Raw genomic sequence first — 22268 nt, 5'->3', positions numbered from 1 at the left:
CACTGAGAGCATCGTGGCAACGAACCCAAAGCACAATTTGTACTTCGTAATAAACTTGCTTACATGAAAAGAGAAAATTAATGAATAAGGTATTGTTCAAATACAATCAAAGCTGTATAATTTTGTGCTTTAATCAATACATTTCAGTTATTTTTCTGAATACAGTCTTTTGTATCAAATACTCGGCCTATTCCTAGGGCGTTAAAAGATAATTTTTACACAGGTACTTGGGCCTTGGTTTATAAATACGTATGTACATGTACCTTATTGATACATGTATGTAAAAAAGTAAAGTACATTTTTTACATATCAATAAGGTACATACATATTTATAAAGCAATACCCGAGTACCAGTGAATTTTTAAACCCCCCCCCCCCCCCCCAATCAATTTATCAGTAAAATGTGCATATTCGCTGCTTTTATCCTTGAGGGAAATGAAATAAGAGCATCTGAATTATAATATCCATAGCATAGTATAAAAGGTTTCACAATAAACGTCAATTAATGAAATTGTTATTTTTTCAATTTTTTACAAATGGAGGGGTGGGGTGGAGACGTACATCTACTTCATGCAGGATTTTGAACAAAGTATTTTTTCCTGCTATAAGCCTGTAGGCTGTCAGTAGAAACTACAATACATTTTCTGTCGGTTATGGTATAAATTCAATTTCCCGCGCTTGCCCGGGATTTCATCTAGTTTAAATAATTTGTACATTACCCTATTGTTGATGGGTCTCTGATGAGGAGGTGGACCACCCTTCCACTGGTTGTTTTGGGGTGGTGGAGGCTTGTTATGTCCCTGCCTTGGAGGAGGTGGTCCCTGGTCATAATACTGATCTGGTGGGGGGTGCTGGGGAGGGGGAGGCCCATTAGGCTGACGGGGAGGGGGTGGTCCATTGGTCTGCCTCTGAGGGGGTGGTCCATTTGCCTGTCTTTGCCAGCCACCACTTCCTCCTCCCTTCATTCGACTAAAATAAAAATTTCTTTTTTAACTGATTAGGCTGCTTTATGATAAAAAATATAAATTCCCCTGTAACTGATAAGGGTGCTTTATGATCAACTAATAATATAAATTCCTCTGAAACTGATAAAGGTGTGTTATGATCAACTAAAAATATAAATTTCTCTGTACGCAATATGACTACTTCATGGATGCTCTTTGAATATCTAAAGAAGGTTAACATGCTGATGATTATTTAAGAGAATGCAGGACTGATTTCCTATACACATGTAGTTATCTTGATGTACCTATAAATAATTAATTTCCAACCTACTGTAAACTAAAATAACTTGTCCTCCAAGCAATCATTAAAAGCTTGTTTAATTTTATGAGCAATTCAAAAGCATATTATTATTTGCATTGATTTTTGTCATTCAAGAGTCAGATTTTTAAAATTTAGAACAGATTCACCTTTAAATTATACATGAATTTAGCAAAAGGATGGTACACAATATGACCCATTCATTCTTTATATTACAAATATTAATTTATTGATTACTGCCAGTATTTGTGTAGAAGATTTATCACAAATCAATTTAACGAAAAAATTTTTCAATAGAAGAAACAAATAAAAACTATGATGCATTTTAAAAAAAAAATGTGAAATCAATAAAACATGAAAGGCTATTCTGTATATTATTTCTGGTGACATAAAACAAATGAGAGAGTCCCTGATAAAACTGAGTGTCTGATTGCCATTATACCCGTACATTTCTTTCTCCAGTTGTTCGATGCGCTTTGTCAGTTTTTCGTTCTCTCGGTACATTAATTGCTGTTCCCGCTTCACTCTGTCTTTGGCTTGATGCATTTCAGAGTTCTCGGACCTATACAGAAATAAAAAAACTTAATATGTTGAATTCTTTCAGCCTGCATTATCATATAAAGAATCTAGCATGCTTGGTGAATATTTTAAAAGGTCCCTACTGTCTTGTACTATCTTGTAGAGAGAGCAAATGAGCCAATTAATGACATGAAACATTTATACCCCAATCAATGTATCTAAGTTACATACAAAGCGATATACATGTATGTTTAAACAGAATTTAAGACTAAACAGAATTTCTTGTGAGAAAACTTCATCATTTCATTCCTTATGTCTTCAGAATATATCAATACCTTAAGGCTTCATTCTCGATCATGTACTCCTGTAACATTTCATAGAGACCAGCCTCTGTCCCTCCCTTCACATTAGTTTTGGGATCATTGGATTCTAAGTCAAACAAAAATGACATAAAATTATACCAAAGTCCTAAATAACTTCAGTGACACAACACAAATTTCAGTACTTGGGTCATATCTAAATTGTATGATGACTTATGCTCTCCTTATAAATATTTCATAACTAACTAAAGAATTTGTTTTTTAATGTGAACTTTGCAGAACAATGTTCAATCCCATATAATTTATACCTTTTCCTTGAGTCTTTAAAAATTTCATGAATTTTTCATCATTTGACTTCTGTAGCTCCCCTTTGGGTTTAGCTGGGAACTCTAGCTGTAGAGTTGAAGACAAAATGTTTTAAAATTTAAAATCAGTCCAGAAAAAGGCTGGTTATAGATAATTATTCTTCATGAAACTATGGCCTTTTAGACTATTTTATTACCTCTTTCTCACCTAAAGTCAACACTTGATACAAGTGCAAAAAAACAATAAATCACCTGGGTACCTAATGATTAAGTAACAGAGGACAACACATGGCACGCTAATGTGTAACCAGTGGTAGGTCATCAAATATAAACTGACAAGGGAGACAACTGGGTTATCTACCTATAAGGGAGATAAGTCCCAGAGACACATTGACAGGGGAGATAAATCTTGACTTATCTGTTAACATTTACCTGAGAGGGAGACAACTCTTGGCTCTCTTACCTGGTTCAGGAGACATACTGGATAGGGGGAAACAAACTGACAAGAAACATTTGAGATTGGCAAAAAAAAAAGATAACTCCTAACTTACCTGTTGCCGAAGATAGATGTTTTCATTCCTTAGGATTTTTATCTCACGCTTCAAACTTAATATTAACTTTTCTCGAGGATCCTACAAAATTAATCATGCCATTGTCATTATAAATCACACACATATCATTTTACTGAAAAGATTAACAGAATATACCTTTCATTTCATACAATGCCTTCATGAGATGATTATTAAACAGTGATTGTTATGTGTGCAATATCAAATTTTACATAGGAACAAAGTAAATAGATATGTTTGAATCTTGTCAAAATTCAAACATAAAATCAATATATCAGCAATTTATTACAACCTATGCAGACAGTGACATGGTGAGCTAGTATTCTCATACACATATACGCACATCTTTGACCAATCCTTACCATTTTAACGATAGGTTTGGTTTTGATTTTCTTGGCTCGACTGGCGTAGCGCAGGGTGTTGATAGTCTCGTGGACATGGTGAGAAGATGGAGTCACACAGGCAATCTATATCAAATCAAAATCTTATCTATAACTTTTGCTAAACAGGATTGACAAAAAATATGGCTTGTTCTCTATTACTGTTTAGAAACTGTTGCACATTTTCACTGAAAGAAGTAATCTATTCACATTATATATTTTAATTACAGTAATATAGAAAAATTATTTAGCACAGACACCAATGAAATATCATGCATGATCAACACCTTGAGTGCTTGCTATATTTAATGATGCTATTTATCAATTTCTACCATGAATGACAAAGAGCAAATGCTACAAAGTCATCAATCTTTTATGAGATCAATTTTTTCCTGATTTTTAAAACACACCAGCCATAAGGTTCAATATTTTATTTTCAACAGAAGTATATACAAATCTTTATCAATGTACAAGTTTCTGATCAAGGAGGTTTTTTTTTTAAATGCCCGCCTATCAATCATTCAGAAAGATAACACATAAAGACAAACCAGCTGTATAACTAAAAATGTTACCTTTCTGACATCCTGCTCGAACCTGTGTTAATCTCGAGTTTACAGTTTTCTGATAATATCTCACAGGTGTAACCTAACACAATTATGACTCAAATACAAGGATTGGGTGGAAAGTTTATAGCTTGAATTACAGGCCAGCAAGGCCAGAATTTGTTGATGTATTTTATTTGTTGCATCATTTATGTCGGAGATTCATGACCTACCATCAGAGTAACCCCGTTTCCTCCCAAACTGTCTGCCAGGAGCTTAGTAAGCTTACTGTCCCTGTACGGAATATGACCCTGTCTCCTTTTGGGATCACCGAGGGATGAGATACAATTTCCTGTTTCAAAAAAATAAACTGATAAATTGATTTCCCATTATCGTTTCTTTGATGTAAAGATTTTTATAACACAGACTGGAATACTGCAAGTCACTGTGATGTAACTGTGAATAATTCATTCTAGAAACAAAATAACTCATCAATTTAAAAAAAAGAAAAGACAAGTAAATGTCTGCCTGAACAGTTCTGTTGTGTGTTACAGTTTAGTTTTTCCCCTTGTATTCCTTTCTTCTTTCTAAATAAGGATTTTGGACCTATATGCCTAGAAAATATTGTGTGGACCACTCTAATACCTCAAAGCTCATTCAGTGAACTTTACAGTACAGTTGTTTTTATTGGTGTATACTGAGGAATAATACAACTTCATGTGAATGTTCCTTTTAGAAATCCCCATTAGATTACTTCTAGAAGAAGGATCTGTCATTCCCTTACATTTAAATACCTAATTGAATTTCCCAAATTAAATTAAAGTTTACAAACTGACATTTACACCTAAAATGCATGTTTAAAACTTTTGAATAAATTTTAATTATTATTTGCTGCCCTGACAAAAAGTTAAATAAATTGAATTGAAATTTAACTAAAAATCTGTAATCCTTTAACTTAAAATCTATAATCCTTCTTTAGGTAATTCAACCGATTTCACTCATCTCTTCAGTAGTAAACATTGTTCATTGCACCTGATAGTTATCCCAGAGTCAGAGGCCTCTCTGATCGTCTCTACTGCACTCCGATTATATATAATGGTATGACTTCAAGATGTAGAATCCCCCCCCCCCCCTACTTATAGACTAAATTTGTAACAACTGTTGTATGTGTAATAACTGTAAGACTACTAGGTACACAGTGCTGCCTAGTTCCAACAGACTCATTATACATGTTGTAAATGTAAGACTAGTAGACACACAGTACCCACCCAGCACCAATAGACTCATTATACATGTTGTAAATGTAAGACTAGTGGACACACAGTACCCACCTAACACCAATAGACTCATTATACATGTTGTAAATGTAAGACCAGTAGACACACAGTACCCACCCAGCACCAACAGACTCATTATACATGTTGTAAATGTAAGACTAGTGGACACACAGTACCCACCCAGCACCAATAGACTCATTATACATGTTGTAAATGTAAGACCAGTAGACACACAGTACCCACCCAGCACCAACAGACTCATTATACATGTTGTAAATGTAAGACTAGTAGACACACAGTACCCACCTAGCACCAATAGACTCATTATACATGTTGTAAATGTAAGACTAGTGGACACACAGTACCCACCCAGCACCAACAGACTCATTATACATGTTGTAAATGTAAGACTAGTAGACACACAGTACCCACCCAGCACCAACAGACTCATTATACATGTTGTAAATGTAAGACTAGTAGACACACAGTACCCACCCAGCACCAACAGACTCATTATACATGTTGTAAATGTAAGACTAGTGGACACACAGTACCCACCCAGCACCAACAGACTCATTATACATGTTGTAAATGTAAGACCAGTAGACACACAGTACCCACCCAGCACCAACAGACTCATTATACATGTTGTAAATGTAAGACCAGTAGACACACAGTACCCACCCAGCACCAATAGACTCATTATACATGTTGTAAATGTAAGACTAGTGGACACACAGTACCCACCTAACACCAATAGACTCATTATACATGTTGTAAATGTAAGACCAGTAGACACACAGTACCCACCCAGCACCAACAGACTCATTATACATGTTGTAAATGTAAGACTAGTGGACACACAGTACCCACCTAACACCAATAGACTCATTATACATGTTGTAAATGTAAGACTAGTAGACACACAGTACCCACCCAGCACCAACAGACTCATTATACATGTTGTAAATGTAAGACTAGTAGACACACAGTACCCACCCAGCACCAACAGACTCATTATACATGTTGTAAATGTAAGACTAGTAGACACACAGTACCCACCCAGCACCAACAGACTCATTATACATGTTGTAAATGTAAGACTAGTGGACACACAGTACCCACCTAGCACCAACAGACTCATTATACATGTTGTAAATGTAAGACTAGTGGACACACAGTACCCACCTAGCACCAATAGACTCCTGTTTATGTTATTTGACTCCTTCAGCATTTGGTCACTGGACTCGGAATCTTTCACCTTTTCACTACCTGAAATAATCAACTTAAACTTACTGCAAGTCAATACAGATAATCATGCAATAATAATCAGAATTCAGAAAAGAAAAATTATTTTTTTATAAAGTTCCTTCTATTTGTAACTTAAACAGTTAAATATAGAGGTTAAAACAAAATTTTGGAAATGTTAATACATGAACTGCTGATTCCCTTTACCTGCTTAGTTTCCCTCGTTTTTTGAGGTATAGATTTTCTTGTTACCTGCCAAGTCTACAAAGGTGAGTTTCCCTCGTTTTGTGAGGTACAGATTTTCCTGTTACCTGCCAAGTCTACAAAGGTGAGTTTCCCTCGTTTTGTGAGGTATAGAGTTTCTCGTTACCTGCCAAGTCTACAAAGGTGAGTTTCCCTGGTTTTGTGAGGTACAGATTTTCTTGTTACCTGCCAATTCTACAAAGGTGAGTTTCCCTCGTTTTGTGAGGTACAGATTTTCTTGTTACCTGCCAAGTCTGCAAAGGTGAGTTTCCCTCGTTTTGTGAGGTACAGATTTTCTTGTTACCTGCCAAGTCTACAAAGGTGAGTTTCCCTCGTTTTGTGAGGTACAGATTTTCTTGTTACCTGCCAAGTCTACAAAGGGTAGTTTCCCTCATTTTGTGAGGTACAGATTTTCCTGTTACCTGCCAAGTCTACAAAGGTGAGTTTCCCTCATTTAGTGAGGTACAGATTTTCCTGTTACCTGCCAAGTCTACAAAGGTGAGTTACCCTCGTTTTGTGAGGTACAGATTTTCTTGTTACCTGCCAAGTCTACAAAGGTGAGTTTCCCTCGTTTTGTGAGGTACAGATTTTCTTGTTACCTGCCAAGTCTACAAAGGTGAGTTTCCCTCATTTTGTGAGGTACAGATTTTCCTGTTACCTGCCAAGTCTACAAAGGTGAGTTTCCCTCATTTAGTGAGGTACAGATTTTCTTGTTACCTGCTAAGTCTACAAAGGTGAGTTTTCCTCGTTTTGTGAGGTACAGATTTTCCAGTTACCTGCTAAGTCTACAAAGGTGAGTTTTCCTCGTTTTGTGAGGTACAGATTTTCATCGTCAGGGTCCTGCTGTTCTGTGTCTATGGTCAGGGTCAGCATGCTGTGGCTTCTACTGGAGAACTCATTCAGACCGTGAGACCCTGTCTGTCTGTTCCTCATACCTAAAATCAAAATCCATACCATGTCTCTATTACTCTAAATATTTAGTTCCTGACAACATTTGTAATCTATGTATGACAATGCCCAAATTAAATTGTTTAAATCTAACTCGAAGGGAAAAAAATGTTTATTAGTCTCACTTTGGGATATACGATCATGCTGGTTACCAGTGATGATATATTTAAATGCAAGAATTATAACAAATTTTTAATGTAACCATTCCATGGACAAAGTTTACCTTAACCTAGAACTAATGACAATGGTATAGCACTAAGAATGGTCTGATGGTATAAAGTAGAGACTTAGTGCTTTCATTTCCTATTAAAAAGTTTCCTCTGAGAGTCCAGGTATTGAAAAACAGGCTTTGTGAAATTACACTGTTCTTGGATTTTGAAGAAAATGTGTGTGATTACCTTCAGCAAAGAACTAAAATATGAGCCCAACCCTCGATCCAAAAAATAAAACATGGATTATAATCTTCTGAAACAGTACTTTCATTACATAGATGAAGATTTTGGATGAGAGGTTGGGATCTATGCAAAAAATTGGAAAACAGCTTAAATTTTTGGCCATTTTTGATGAAATTTCAAGATTTGATGATAATGATGCGATTCATGACATCATAATACACAGACTAGCTGGAAAATTACATCATTTTAATGGATATTCAGTCACCAAGGGTCCAAGTGAAATATAATGTATTTTCAACTAAACTGAACATTTCTGATTTTTCATGAATTCACAGGGCCAAAAACAGGCCCTAAGTGAACCTTGTCTTTTGTCCCATTTGAGACTCAGTTGTAATAAAATTATGCTTTCTTTTTTTGTTAATGCAGAAATTAATGGTTGCAACTATTGCAGAAAAAATACATAGCCCAGTTAAGCAGGGTATGTAATTAGTTGCAACAGTTAATCCTGTAATAACAAAGAAAGATATTTTATTGTTTATTTATGTCTGTGTAAATAATCATAATTATAAAGCAGGTTTAAATATTGTATTGTTGTTCTTTAACTCATGGTACAATTTTGTATGTTTCATTGATGGAAGAGCCCACTGCTTAAAAAATCTCACACAGCTTCACAAACAGTTCTAACTAGTTTAGCTTTAATAGATTGAATGTGTGAATTGGTTTTCATGAGAAATAAGGGAGAAAATATTCAATGGATGTAAATTTGAGATTATACTGTATTCCTTGAATTTGCATCTATTAAATTCATCCACTTGTGATGAGACTGAAAGGGGTGAAAATTAAATAGGATGAAACTTTTCCCTATACACAGCATAGGATAATGTTATTGTTTGACAGGATCAGAGGCCGTATACCGGGTAGGTATAACAAGTAATGTGTCTGTGTGATGATCATATGACTAAATACATGTACCAATTCAACAATTACAAGTCTCTGGAGAGACTATAGCTCTACTGTTTGTATTATGAAACTCTGGTTTAGGTTAACATTTACCATTAGACATAACCATTATCAAACCAATGACATGTGAACATTCCATTTTAGATTCTCTTTTCTTAACCATCTCCCAGTTGTAGAAATGATATGGTTCAGATATACCGGTACTACTGAAAATTCATTAAATCTTGGATTCGGACATAAGCCTTTAAGTCCTGATCAAGCTAATATGAAGAGAATCTTTAATAATTGAGAAAGCTGATAAAACAGTAGGGGTTACCTATCATTAATAAATCTGGAAACTCGGTGGACATTCCTCTATCATGTAACGCTGACAAGAAGCTCAGAAATGTTTGGTACGTTTTTGTAATTTTTCTTATTTCCCCAATGTATATACCTGTATTTCATAAGTAAAGTTCAATAGCAGCTCAATCAGAATTACTCTCAATGAAAAAAAAATTTATGGATTGTGTATATTGTTTCCATGCATGTCATGAGAGAGAGCATGTTCAGGTAGCTTTTCATTAGACATATCAATTCAAGCCTCAATAAAGGCAGATTAGGAGTGTGTACTTCAAAGTCTGTATACAATAAAACAAACATGGCAAGCCTTCCGTTAAAGGTTCTCAAGCTGCAAAAATTTACATAAAAATTCCCTCCCTTTGTTGTTAAGGTCCTTGACACTAAAAAAAATGACAGAGGTAAATAAAATCAATTTCTGCTAGCAGCCATAAAATGGTCTAAAGAATAAATTTGGATACAATACCTGGCTCGTTCTCCTTAAGCCGTACCTCACTGGGGAGGCCAACTTGGACATCGTCAATGTCCAGACGCAACGGACCGGCCATTCCACCATCATCCGTCATCAGATAGCATATATATGCATCATTTCCCTCATAAACAGAATCAATGTCACCCAAATCTAATGGCTCATCTTCATCTTCAGATTCTGGGAACTTGTACTCCTGATTTAGTTTATTGCTTGTCTGATTGGCCGAGTTTTGCATTGGTAGGTTATCCTGCAGGTAAGGTTTTCTTTGATCGTGGTTATCCTGAGTAGGTTTAACATTCATCATTTGTCCATTAGAATTACTGTTAAGATTTCTTTGCATATTTGGCCTCTCACCCTGATAGGATTGAGGACCTAGCTGCTGAGTTGTCCTCAACACGGAACTACTGCGTGCATCATCAGAAAACTGCACTGACTTTCCATTTCCAGAATGTTCACCATTACTTTGAGGCAGACTATTATAAGAATAAGAAGAGTCAGAATTCTCATCTATATACCTCTGCTGAGTGTTGTTGTGTACATAACTGGCAATTTTCACTTCCTTCCGATGATAAAGTTCATCCTTTTCATCCCTAAAAGGAGCACCAACATTTGGACTGTCCAGATACTGAGCCGTATTAGAGACCCTCTGGACAGGATTATATTTAGCACTTATGGATGGGGCCTCTTTAGATGTGGACGAGGCTCTAGAATTGGTCTTGGATCTCATCACATATTGCACTACAGAGTCTGAGTTTTTGTTATTGTTTACTTTTTTCATGCTCTCTCCACTTTGGTTTGATGCGAGTGACCTTGAGTCATAAGTCTGATCCTCATGGTAGTGCTTGCCTCTTTGAGTTTGGTTTCCTCTATGATTTCCACGTCCATCCTGCTGAGAGAACTGAGACGGAACATACTGGTTCCTGGATGGATTATCCTGTGGCCGGCTACGAAAAGTCCCAGGATTGCCTCTGTATGTAGATAGCGGACCATCATCTAATTGATCAGGAACCCTTTTTCTCTGGTGTGGTGTAATCTCTACATTGATTTCAAACTGCTGATGCCGTCTGCTTCTGTGAGTCCCTCCTTCACTTCTAGGAGATTCTGCCCATACCTGGTTAGCGCTAGAGTTGTGATGGTGTGACATTTTGGTTTGTTTTGGGGTATGTTTGTGGGCAGTATGATCGTTTATGCGTACAGAGCTGTGTCCTTTTCCATGCTTGCTGTCCTCACTTTTCACTACTCCTACCCTATGTTTTGTTACTTTAGAATGCTTCACATTATTCTTAATGTCTTCTGCTCTTTCACGGTGAGTTTTATTTCCTTGATGGACATCTTGATTTAAATTCTCCTTGTTGTGTTTAATCTCGTGTTCCTTTAGATCTGAAGGGAAGGACGTTGGACGTGTCTTTTTCCTCGGTGACTTATTTCCTTTGTTGTCTAACTCCACATGTGGTCTGTAGTCCGGTCTGAGGGTATCAGAGAATTGGTAAGACTTTGGTCTGTCCCTCAGACTTACCCTACTTGACCCCTCACTAGTTTTAGTTACCCGAGACTCTTTAGGGGCTCCTGACCAGTAACTCATGATCATAAACTTTACGTTAATTAATACATGTATTCATCCTTGTTCACAAGAAGTAAAAGGTAGCAAAATTTCTTATATGTGAATATTCCAATTTCACATAACTACACTAGCTTCACAACTCTAAAATCATTCTGAACAAGAATCAAGTCCATTTATAGATTTAGAAACAAAAGAGATTATCCTCCAGAATTAAAATTCACATCAAATACAATTCCTCTGCCAAGAAAAACCTAATCAATGACTCGAGATCCTTCCATATAAACAACATCTACGCATAAAGTAAAAATTTGACGTGCACTTCTTCCCATTTCATTTTCTTTTTTGTCATTTCAATATTTCACAGGTGCTAACTGCTTTGTTTTAACTGGAGTTTGGATTGATTTACATAAATATCAAAGAGCGAAACATTCCATACACACAAAGAAACAATCCCTGTACTTTCACCCATTAAGGCCCTGAATGACATTTAAAGCCAGCATTAGTTATATCCAATAACTATCTGTCATATCAATACTATATGTGACACAGTTAAACTCCTACATTAATTAACAATGTACTAACAAGGAACAAGTGTCTAGTTAATGTATAGTTCTGTAGTGTTGTTAATGGTTTTTAAATTCCTGTTGTTTCAGCTCAGGTATTTGTCACAGACAAACAGTAACAGTCACTTTTGTTGACAAATGATCATTATAGATACTGTTATTGCGTGTATAATGAATTGAAAAGTTTAAATGAAAACTTAAGCTGGCCGAGCTTGACCAACTTTTCGTAAATCCTATAACTTATAGTGTTCCACTTAAGAAAGGCCTGGATTCCTGGACCCTTTAAACAGCAGTAAAATATACATAGACATGAAACTATGTCATACAATGGTCATAAGCCAACTTCACAAGCTAAATTCATGGATATATTTTATTTTTGATATGCTGATGCCTTTTTTTTGTATATGGATACAAGCCATTCCATATCTGTATATATAAACAGAACTGTTTCCCTATTTGAAGTCAAGAGCAAGGATATAACTTCTTGACTTGGCAAATTAAAAATTTAGAAAAGAAAATCTGCACTGTACATAAAAGGTTTTACTGAATGTATAAAAGGAAAAGTTTATATAATTTTTCTTTCAACATGGTTAACAAAGTGGAGAATTTTATATGCCACAATTTTCAAAGAGCTAAGAACTACAATTTGACAATTTAAATAATCCACCCTCATCTTTATTTGTAAACTGTCATGGTGATTTTATAAGAACTCAGACATTTGTTGTATTTGTTGATAATTAAATACCCTACAGCTAACCTTACTAAACTTCTGACTTAATAAAACAACCTAAGTGACAAATAACAAATGAATTTACAAGAAAAACTCATTTAGCACAAAGCTGTGAAAACAATACCATAGTTTTTCTTATTTGTTCTTCTGGAATTCATCAGGTCATATTTTTCAAGATAACTTGATAAGACAAGTTCTTTGTTTTCAATTTAAATTTCTAAGCCATAGCCTTAGGTGCAGGCAAAGCATGATTTAAAAAGCCCCCCCCCCTTTACTTGTGGACACAAACATCTAAGGTTCAAAAACTTTAAATTAAAAAATTAAGTCTGGAGTAAAAACCTATCTTTAATACAATTCACTAGTGCATCTTCTGATTAAATTATTTAGTTTACCTGTCTTATATACCTCACTAATTACAGGTGTGAATTCTACATTCCAACACATGGTTTTTACACTGATAAATTTCCATAACTAAACCCACCCAGCATCCAAACACAGATATGGTCATTCAACACAAAAGGAAGAGAACACAAGAGAGACAGACCAAACTCATGATCCGACGATGTTTAAAACTCCAGCAAAGCGAGCGTCCCACATTGAAATGAAATGGTTATCTTTGGGTATAATTGTTTACAGCGAGATTCAATATTGATCAGATTTAGCCAGTATATACAAACTGAGAGAATATATCCTGGACTATTACAATGTCTTTGTAGGTTTAAAATATTTATTATTAAGACTTGGCAGAGGTATAAGAGGTGCAGGACTTAATCTCTCAGGGCTTATTTGATCTGGCTACTATAATTTCCTCTGCTCGGATTAAACGAATCACACCAAGAATTTATATAAAAGAGATGGCAATGCAATGATCACAAACGCAACACCGAAATATTTCCAAAAAAAATTTCCAACTGTGTGATAAATGTTGTTAGGTCTCTATTATACAGTGCAGATAGTTTTATCTGCAGTGTTTACATAGCCACTGTTTGCCCACCTTTCAATATGTAAACTTTTTTGTTCTTGTCCTCCCCTATCTGCCATTGTCAATCCCAACCCAGTATACAGAATTCCTACAGAAATCATTTACTGGGCAGTATTGACAATTTTCCACGTGGCTTGATTCCCCATTATTATCAATAATAACTTTCTGTTGTACAAGTTTTATTCCATTTGTCCTGGGCATATTCATCTGTTGACTTTAGAAATAGCTATAGGGCTAGTATAAATGTGAAAAGTTCAAAAAGTCAGAAATATACCATGATTACAGGCTTGGGGGGGGACTATTTCCTATTTATTCCACAAAGCAAATAACAGAGAAAAATATGTCATCAATAGAATCAATACCATTCAAATTATTTATGACATGTATATATAACTGAAAGATTTTTTTTTCCATATCTGTGAGGAATAAGTATGTTTTCCTTTTTTAATAAGACAAATTATATTCGGACTTTCATTTTAATCTCAAGGACAGAAATGCACAATCTTTATTCCCTTTAAGACTTCATATTATAATGGCTAATATTTGAGAGGAACTAGATAAACATTTAATTAAAAAACACCCAGTAAACTAAGATTACATGTAAACATGTAATGATGATCAATCATGTAGAGTCAATTAACACTTATAATAATGAATATTTCATGAGATGACAATGAGAGAGATACTCCCTTGTTTTCAGACTTTTTCAGAGAGTATACTTCCATCAATATATAAAAACCTACAAAGATCTGAAATATTCTTACAGTGACTTCTAACAATTGTATAAAAAACCTACAGTGATTTGAATTATTCTGACCAGTAGATAATGGAATTAAAATTCCTTCTTCTGTAATCATATCAGATTAGTGCAGAGCAGTTTTAAAATTCACAAAGTTAATTCCATTAATCAATGAATACATATGTAAAAGGTCCTAGCTGGCACTTGTATGGTAACCCCAAAAATGCTTAATGAATATTTTTAGCAATCTTTTTTTTTTTTTTTTTTTTTTTTGAAGAAAAAAAAGTCACTGTAGAGTAAGGGAAAGAACTTGATTTTTTTTCACCGTGAACAAAACTGAACTAGAGTTCTCTCCCATTCACCAATATAAAACGCATGTTTGATGGTCCACATCAGGGACTTGCATGAGCAACTAATCACTTCTACTAAATAAATACATTAATTATCACAACGAAGACTGATTGTTTAACCGATATATTTTTCTTCAATCTTTTTATCTTTGTTAAACAAAACTATATATTTTCTTCTCCTCATATTCTGACCCCTATATCGGTTCATCTAAATATAATGATTTAATGACATTCAGACATCTGTCACATGCCCAAACTTTACCCTTTTCTCTGCCCCTCCCACCCTCATCACTGCACTTGAAACATTTTTAAATGTATGGTACTTTAATTTTTTGGTACAGGTATCATAAAAATGACATCTTATGTTTCAAATTAAATTAATGAGAACTTAAGTGGTCAGTCTTTCTGTAAATAGCTTACATTAAGTATTCTGATGATGCACTTCAACTTTGTTCCTGGTTCAGAATTTTAATTTGGAAGCATTAAATTTCAACTTATATTCCAAGTTTTACCAATAACACTTGACTCCGTGATCAATAATTTGAATACAGACCAATGCAGAGCAGGCACTCAAGTGTAGGAACTTTATTATAGTCTTGACCTTAGAACCAAAATCTGCCTACACCATAAAATTATATAAAGCCACTCTTGTTGTGTTACTTTTTAAAGTAGCAAGTTAGAAGAAAGTTTAAAAATTTTAAAAGAAACTGATGTCTAAAAACCTGAATGAGAGGTATAATACATGTTTTATTTCTGGAATTAAATTTAAAGGCTCTCAAGTCAGATCAATATCAAACAAATGTATGGAAGAAAAATTATTTTCCTTTCATAAATCAATCATGTTTGGAACACTTCTTATGGGGACAATTATAAATGGTTTAAAGATTGCTATATTCTGACATGTGATTTTCCAACAAAAGGAATCAATGAATGACTAGCCGTGTTGTAACATTATCATTCATACGGCACAGAAAATGAGACCTGAGAAAATAAAAAAAAAAACATTTAAATACACACAGCAACTGTAATCAATGAGCTTGCTAGACCATAATTATAATGTAACTAAAGAATGTGATAAATTTACCGTTAATTATTGCCCCATTTCTGCTGTCAGACTGATGAACCATAGATATCAATGAGTTTGTTAGGATATCTACCCCTAATTAGAGTACATCATAGAACTAGGTACTGACTTTATTTCTTTCTTTTTTTTTTGGCTTTACAAGCACCATGGAAGTGTTGTTGTCAAAGTGATGGGTGAAATAAAGGGGGTGAAAAAGAATTGATAAAATCTAACAAGACAGTCATATTTTCCCATGCTTATTGAAATTTCCACAACAATGATAAATTCTAATAGGTTCAATGTTGAAAAGAGCAAGGTTCACATAGGGCCTTTTTTGGCCCTGTGAATTTGTGAAAAATCAAAACTGCTTAGTTTTAATTGACAATGCATTAGGTATTACTTAGACCCATGGTGACTGTATATCTGTTGAAAATGACATAATTTTCGATGCATTATATATTTACATTCCACATGTATTTTGCTGTGTGGAAAACTTCGGCATTCAATACACCATAACACAGATGGGAAGGTCAAAATGTTCAGAATTTTATGTTGACGTCACAAACACTTAACACCTTCAAGTGTAACATCATAAGCGAAAATCAAAATCAATGCTCACACTGAAGAATTTAACGGTAGAAGCTGTTGGAATGGATCTTTCATTAATTGTAACTTACCCAAAGGATACAGGATTTTGAAATATAAATCACATTAGCAGATAAGGCAGTGATTTAAAAAAATGTAATTATAAACATTGAATTACTATTTTTTTGAAAGATGTATAGCCTCATAACTGCAATGTTGTCTGCAAACAAATTTTCATAACATGCTAACTCACGTTGCTCAATTTGTTTACAGACACTGTTGCAGTTATGAGACTACATCTTTCAAACAATAATAATTCAATGCTTAAATGATGTCATGAATTGCGTCATTATTCACATATCCTGAAAATTGCTTCTACAGTGGCCAAAAATTTAATCTGTTTTTCAATATTTTGAAGAAAGCACAACCTCAGATCCAAAATGTGCATTATATAATGATAGATGTTATTCTGAAGATTACAAAACTTGTTTTAATTTCTTTGCTGAAGGTACTCAAATATGCAAGTTTTCTGCAAAATTTAAAAAACACTGCAATATCACAAAGCCTGTTTTCCAATACCTGGGCTCTCAGATCAAACTTTGATATAGGAAATGAAGCACTAAGTCTGTATACTGATGTTTGAAATGAGACACAGGGGGTTACTAAATAAACTGGTATATCAACAGGGCCATTTTCTGCATAAAGTGAACCTAGCTGTTTGTATTACTCTAAGTTTATGTTTTAACTTGGGGATAATATGCTAAATTTTAAATACAGTTGAGCCTCAATAAACCTGACACCAATAATCTGGAGGGGGAGGGAATTGGTGGGGAACAGAATTTACCTTTATATCTACCTATTACACAAAGGGCAAAGGGCCTCAGTAGTCTGGACACTTCATTAATCCAAATAATCTTCTTGAGAAACAAGCTTCTGGATTAACAAAGCTCAACTGTACTGAATAACTATATTTTTTTATAACTACTTCAGAGCAAAGAAATAACTTAGATTTGATTGGTCAAACTAACCTTCCTCTAGTACTGCCATGAGGTCGTCCACACATTCACACTCCGCCACAAACAAGTTCTCTACGTAAAACCCCTTATTTTTAGACCACCTCACCATCAGGTAGCGCTTCTGGTTTGGATTCAGAAGGTCTATCACCTACAAGTAATGGTCTAATTTCAGTAGCCTCAATGAAGTAAATATATCATTTTATCAATTAGCTGTACAGTTGAACTTTGGTATCTTGAACGCTGATATTTTGAATACAAAGGACATGTCAAAGGGAGTTGGAAGTCCCTGGAATCACTTTTTCTTTCAGTATTTTAACCTGAACATCTCAAATCCTTTTATATCTTTCAGTTTGTTTTTTTTCCATGTCCCTTCAAGTTCAAGATAACAAGGGTTGACTGTATATGACATGGCATGCATTGTAACACAGGTCTAAGAAGTCCAAAGATCTATATTATGAAATGAAGAAAGACCTTACAAGTAAATCAATCAAGTGTATAGGTCAAATAAATTTCCTTCATCTCAATCAAATCTATAACTAAGATGCAAAACACATACACATGTGTATATACTAAAAATTGCTCCTCGTGGGACCTAAGTCTAATATTAGTATTTGGGGAGAGCCTTAAAGTGTGCTGTTACAGTTGTGTATGTCTAATCAGTATGGTATATTGGTTTAATGGCTGACTTGAATGCTAAAGGAAGCAAAAACTAATGGGAGGAAGTTCTCCCTATTGTCCGTAATGAACCTTCACACAAGAAAGGAACTGGACCAATTAACACCATACAGAGTATTGTGAAGCACTTTCCCCAGTCTTTTACCCTCAGAACATTAAGAAAAGCTTAATTACCATGTGCCTTCCACAATTTCTTGTCATGAAAGCATTTATTGGTGCCGAGTATTAGAATTTTAATTCCCTAAAAGCTTGATGTTACTGTCCCATACACATTTGCTGTATTAACTACAACAAGAGATTCTAGCTTCCTTGACAGAACACTTTTCCTGGACTAATTACTTGAAACTTTTACAAAAACTGGACTGAAGCATTAGTGGGACAACAGAGTATTCAAATGCAATTCATGACATGATCATTAAATAAAAAAGCTGCAGTTTTATCAAAACATTCAGCAGTATTCTTTTTTCTTTTTAGAATTAGATCTGGCTCCGGTGATATTATTCATTCGATGTAGATATGTACGGTAAGTTATTTGTCTAGTGTGACATTACCCGTTCAATGATTAACCATATGGTCAGATGTGACATTTACTTGTCCTATGTATCTGCCGTGGTGTACCTATAATTTTCCAGGTAATATTATAAAGATGGCCAGATATGACATTATCATGTTCAATGAGCCTGGTTTATTAGCTATATAATATCCACTACTGGGATAGCCAGATATGACATTAACCTGTTCAATGAAGATGGCCAGGTGTTGTATTTACCTGTTCATTGTTGTATTTACCTGTTCATTGTAGATTTCTAGATAGGAGGCCCTGATGACCTTATTTCCACTCACACCCTCAGCCTGCTTTAAAAGGTAAGCGAACGATCGCTGCATTAGCCCTACCATGTCGGGGTCTGGGTGCTTCCCGCCCTCAAACTGTAAATCAGGAGATCAATATCAATCACAGAGGCAGCATGTAAACTGGTGCTAGGTAAAATACAGTCTACACTTCATCACAAAAAAAGCAAGCTCAACGTAAAGTTGGAAAAGTGAAAAGTGATGTGATTGGTAAGACGTGCAAAATGTCCATACATGGTGTCAGAAAGTGCACTTGTGACATATCATAAATCACTGGTGAAAGTGATGTGAAAAGTAGAAATTATAAACATCTCGCATTGTTAATGACCCAGCAACATTCCCCATGCATGACAAAACATTCAGCTGCTTTGTTTCAAAGAGATTGTTAAAATTTTTATATAAATGAATATAAAATTTTTAAATTTTCTTAAAGTATTAATTCAAACCAGTTGGCAGCTGATGAACTGGGCAACTGTTCTCAGACCCAACATTTGATGAAACATGCTTAGTTGTGTACACATGAATCTTGGGAACATCCATGCCTAGTTGCCCAGTGGCACATAGATTATAGATACATAGCAGCACAAAATGGACCTATTAATTTTTCTTTCAAGAAGTTCAAATTCTTCAAACATGTGAGTAATAAGAAACTAGGCATCTTTAGTAATGGTCAGCAATGGTCAAGTCTGGAGTGGACAAAACAGGTGAGGGTAAAATAGGATATTATTAAGGGGAGGGGGCAAAATTGAGGATCTTCAACACCTGTACACACCTCTTCTTCACACGACTGTAAAGGTAAACAAAGATCATATCAAAGTTCTACCTTAATTTAAACATTGAATTAATTCATAATTCCCCTGAAAACTGCCAGTAGACTTAATAGCAGCCTGAATAGGGACTACTGTGTAATTTACTTTTTCTAGATAAAAGACTACAGTTTGTGATTTCTGCTTCAAATAATAAAACTGAATCAGTACTGCTAACCACAGAAAATTAGATGCTAATTGTTAAAAACAAATGCAGGGAAAATTTTATTTCTTGAGAATTTTGCTTTTTTTTCCTTGTCGGATATATTAATTCAACAAAAGAAATGATGATGTGATCATTATCATTGCCACTAATTAAAGTTCATTCCAAGGCACTCAGTGTGTTCCACATGTAAATTTCAATATTTTCAGTATCCTAAGTTAATTTTTAAATTATAAGTACCCGGCCCCAAGACCATAAACTGAGAACAGACTTAAGTCAAAATTTGAAATCAATATAACTTTTGAAATAATATTGATAAGAAAACAAAATTTTCATCATATGTTAAAATTGGAATAATATACAAACCTGCAGAATTTTAAGTACACATGTTAAATAAAACTCAAGATATTCAAAATCAAAATTTTGACTTAAGTCTGTTCTCAGTTTATGGTCTCAAGGCCTGGTTTGTACATGCAAAATATCATTGAAGAGTGTACTTGGCCAGTCTTTTTTTACCTTGCATCTATACATGTATTACAATGCAAATCTACTCTTAACTGAAAACAAAGACTAAAGAGAAACATTCTACAGATATTTTTCTGACATTTCTAGTCAACAGAAACAATTACATGCCAGAGTGCAAACAATACATCTCCTTACCCCCTCACTCTTCTAAGGATAGATAGTTAAAGAAATAAAATGATACAGCTCATTTTGTAGGATTTTGCTAATAAAAAAATTATACAAATTTCTAAATATTATATTTTCCACTATACACCTGTTCTAGAACACAATACACTGACTTAAGGTTCAAATTTAATGAAGTCAGCACAACAGTAATATTTTAAAACATGTATGGTTTATGCATAGTTTTCAGATTAACTCTACATTAAGTTAATGTCTATACACAAAAGTCTGATATCTAGGTGAAAAAACAGATCACAGAGGAGCTGTAGCTTAAAAAAAAATTGGTGTGTCTTTAATGCTGACAAATTTCAAACCTGACAGAAACTGCATAAGAAAAATATTTCATCATATCAAGCAAAGTAAACTATAGCTTAGGATTATACACTTGGGGAAAATTGTCCTCTTAATTTAAAGGATAGAAGAATTCCATTGACGGTAAGTGCATTCATCACTATTGTATTTAGTGAGGTAAAAAAAACGAGAAATCATGAAGTCGAGAAACATATCCCATGGTTCCCTTTACCTGTTGTGGAGGCCCTGTCATGGTGTGTGTTTTTCCACTTCCTGTCTGTCCAAAGGCCAGGGCAGTGCAGGCGTATCTGTAAAATAGAATCAAATATTTCTTCAGTAAGAATAAAAAGTAAATTTGGTGACCAGGATGTGACAGGTGAAAGACCTGCCAGGGAAGAGCCTGGGTTGGTGTCTTCGGGGGTGAAAACCTTTAAGGAGGGAGGAAAGTGGCGGCCAGAGGGGTTTGATCACAAGTGGACAGATGGCTCAGTTGGTAGAGCACCTGACTAGAAATTCAGGGGGCCTGGGTTCGAATTCCAGTCTGGTCCATCGCATTATTCTCCTCTCCTGTTAAACAACTATATGTCAGGAATATTCAATTAATTATGTGATCATATCTACTTTTTTTAAACATTGTGTGCTTTAAACATATATTAACTAATTGTAAATTATTTTGATAAATTTTAATAAGGAACATCATAGTCTCCAAATGGATTCCCACATGGCAGAACTGCAGTTTAAGTGTTTGCAGGTAAAATTACTTGTATCATTTAATAAATATGCCTCCTTACTAATTGACTTAAAAATGAAATGCCAGGGATTCAAAAAAACTTCACTATCCATAAATTTGATATATCTATGTTTAAGTACTAAACAAGTTTTACTGTATACATGTACATAACAATTCCACATTTGTGTTTATCACATATTACTTAGGCCAAATAAAAAAATATGTGTGGTTCCGGTTACCCGACCTTCCCTAATTTATACCCCCAATCCTAAACCTTTTTTTGGCAATTTTCATATTTTTTCCGGAATTTCCCCCGATTTCCATCAATGGATCCAGTTTAAGTTTTAGTTTCAGCAATGACGGCCTCCTTGCAAAACATAGTGCAAGTGTTTAATAGTGTTAAATCCAAAGCAAGCTAGCATGTAGGTGTCCCCTACCAATATTGACTAGTATATTATCACACCACATCTAAATGCCATTTGCAAAGCAATGATAGGTATTATTTAGAAAAAAATTAAGAAAATCATTTTGTTAAAAAAAAAAAAAAAAAAAAAAAAAAAAAAAAAAAAAAAAATCCCTACCTACCTACCCTAATTTTTTTGGAAGTGTAACCGGAACCACACATATTTTTTTGTTTGGCCTTAAATATATGAAGTGATTTATTTTCTTTGAATCAACTTGTTCTTTTACTTATCAAGTAT

The 22268-nt window shown here is 34.6% G+C and overlaps 1 protein-coding gene, 1 long non-coding RNA gene and 1 other non-coding gene across 5 annotated transcripts in view; 2 read left to right on the top strand and 1 right to left on the bottom strand.

Moving 5' to 3' along the window:
- The window catches only part of LOC133197723 (kinesin-like protein KIF12), a 45595-nt gene that overhangs the window by 5479 nt on the left and 17848 nt on the right, over positions 1-22268 (bottom strand). For 2 of the 3 annotated variants that reach the window (XM_061333903.1, XM_061333902.1), the window contains exons 5-16: positions 21070-21145; positions 18831-18968; positions 17379-17514; positions 7443-7601; positions 6364-6447; positions 4132-4250; positions 3339-3443; positions 2959-3039; positions 2411-2495; positions 2118-2211; positions 1712-1825; positions 720-969 (exon numbers count right to left, since the gene is read on the bottom strand). In XM_061333903.1, coding sequence (XP_061189887.1) covers positions 720-969; positions 1712-1825; positions 2118-2211; positions 2411-2495; positions 2959-3039; positions 3339-3443; positions 4132-4250; positions 6364-6447; positions 7443-7601; positions 17379-17514; positions 18831-18968; positions 21070-21145 — 1441 coding nt within the window. Of the gene's footprint in view, positions 1-719; positions 970-1711; positions 1826-2117; positions 2212-2410; positions 2496-2958; positions 3040-3338; positions 3444-4131; positions 4251-6363; positions 6448-7442; positions 7602-9771; positions 11412-17378; positions 17515-18830; positions 18969-21069; positions 21146-22268 lie in introns of those variants that run through there. The other variant, XM_061333901.1, reaches the window with a different exon arrangement.
- Positions 6783-7577, top strand: LOC133197725 (uncharacterized). The gene is made up of 3 exons (XR_009722443.1): positions 6783-6810; positions 6929-6951; positions 7483-7577. It is a non-coding gene; the product is annotated as an uncharacterized LOC133197725 (long non-coding RNA).
- Positions 21313-21386, top strand: Trnas-aga (transfer RNA serine (anticodon AGA)). Its single transcript has one exon. It is a non-coding gene; the product is annotated as a tRNA-Ser (tRNA).

This window comes from Saccostrea echinata, unplaced genomic scaffold (assembly GCF_033153115.1).
Source record: "Saccostrea echinata isolate AGI-Se365-2 ecotype Australia unplaced genomic scaffold, CSIRO_AGI_Sech_v1 ptg000030l, whole genome shotgun sequence".
NCBI classification, from domain to species: domain Eukaryota; kingdom Metazoa; phylum Mollusca; class Bivalvia; order Ostreida; family Ostreidae; genus Saccostrea; species Saccostrea echinata.
The sequence above is the reverse complement of the archived record's forward strand: the minus strand, read 5'-3'. Positions and strand labels throughout refer to the sequence as shown.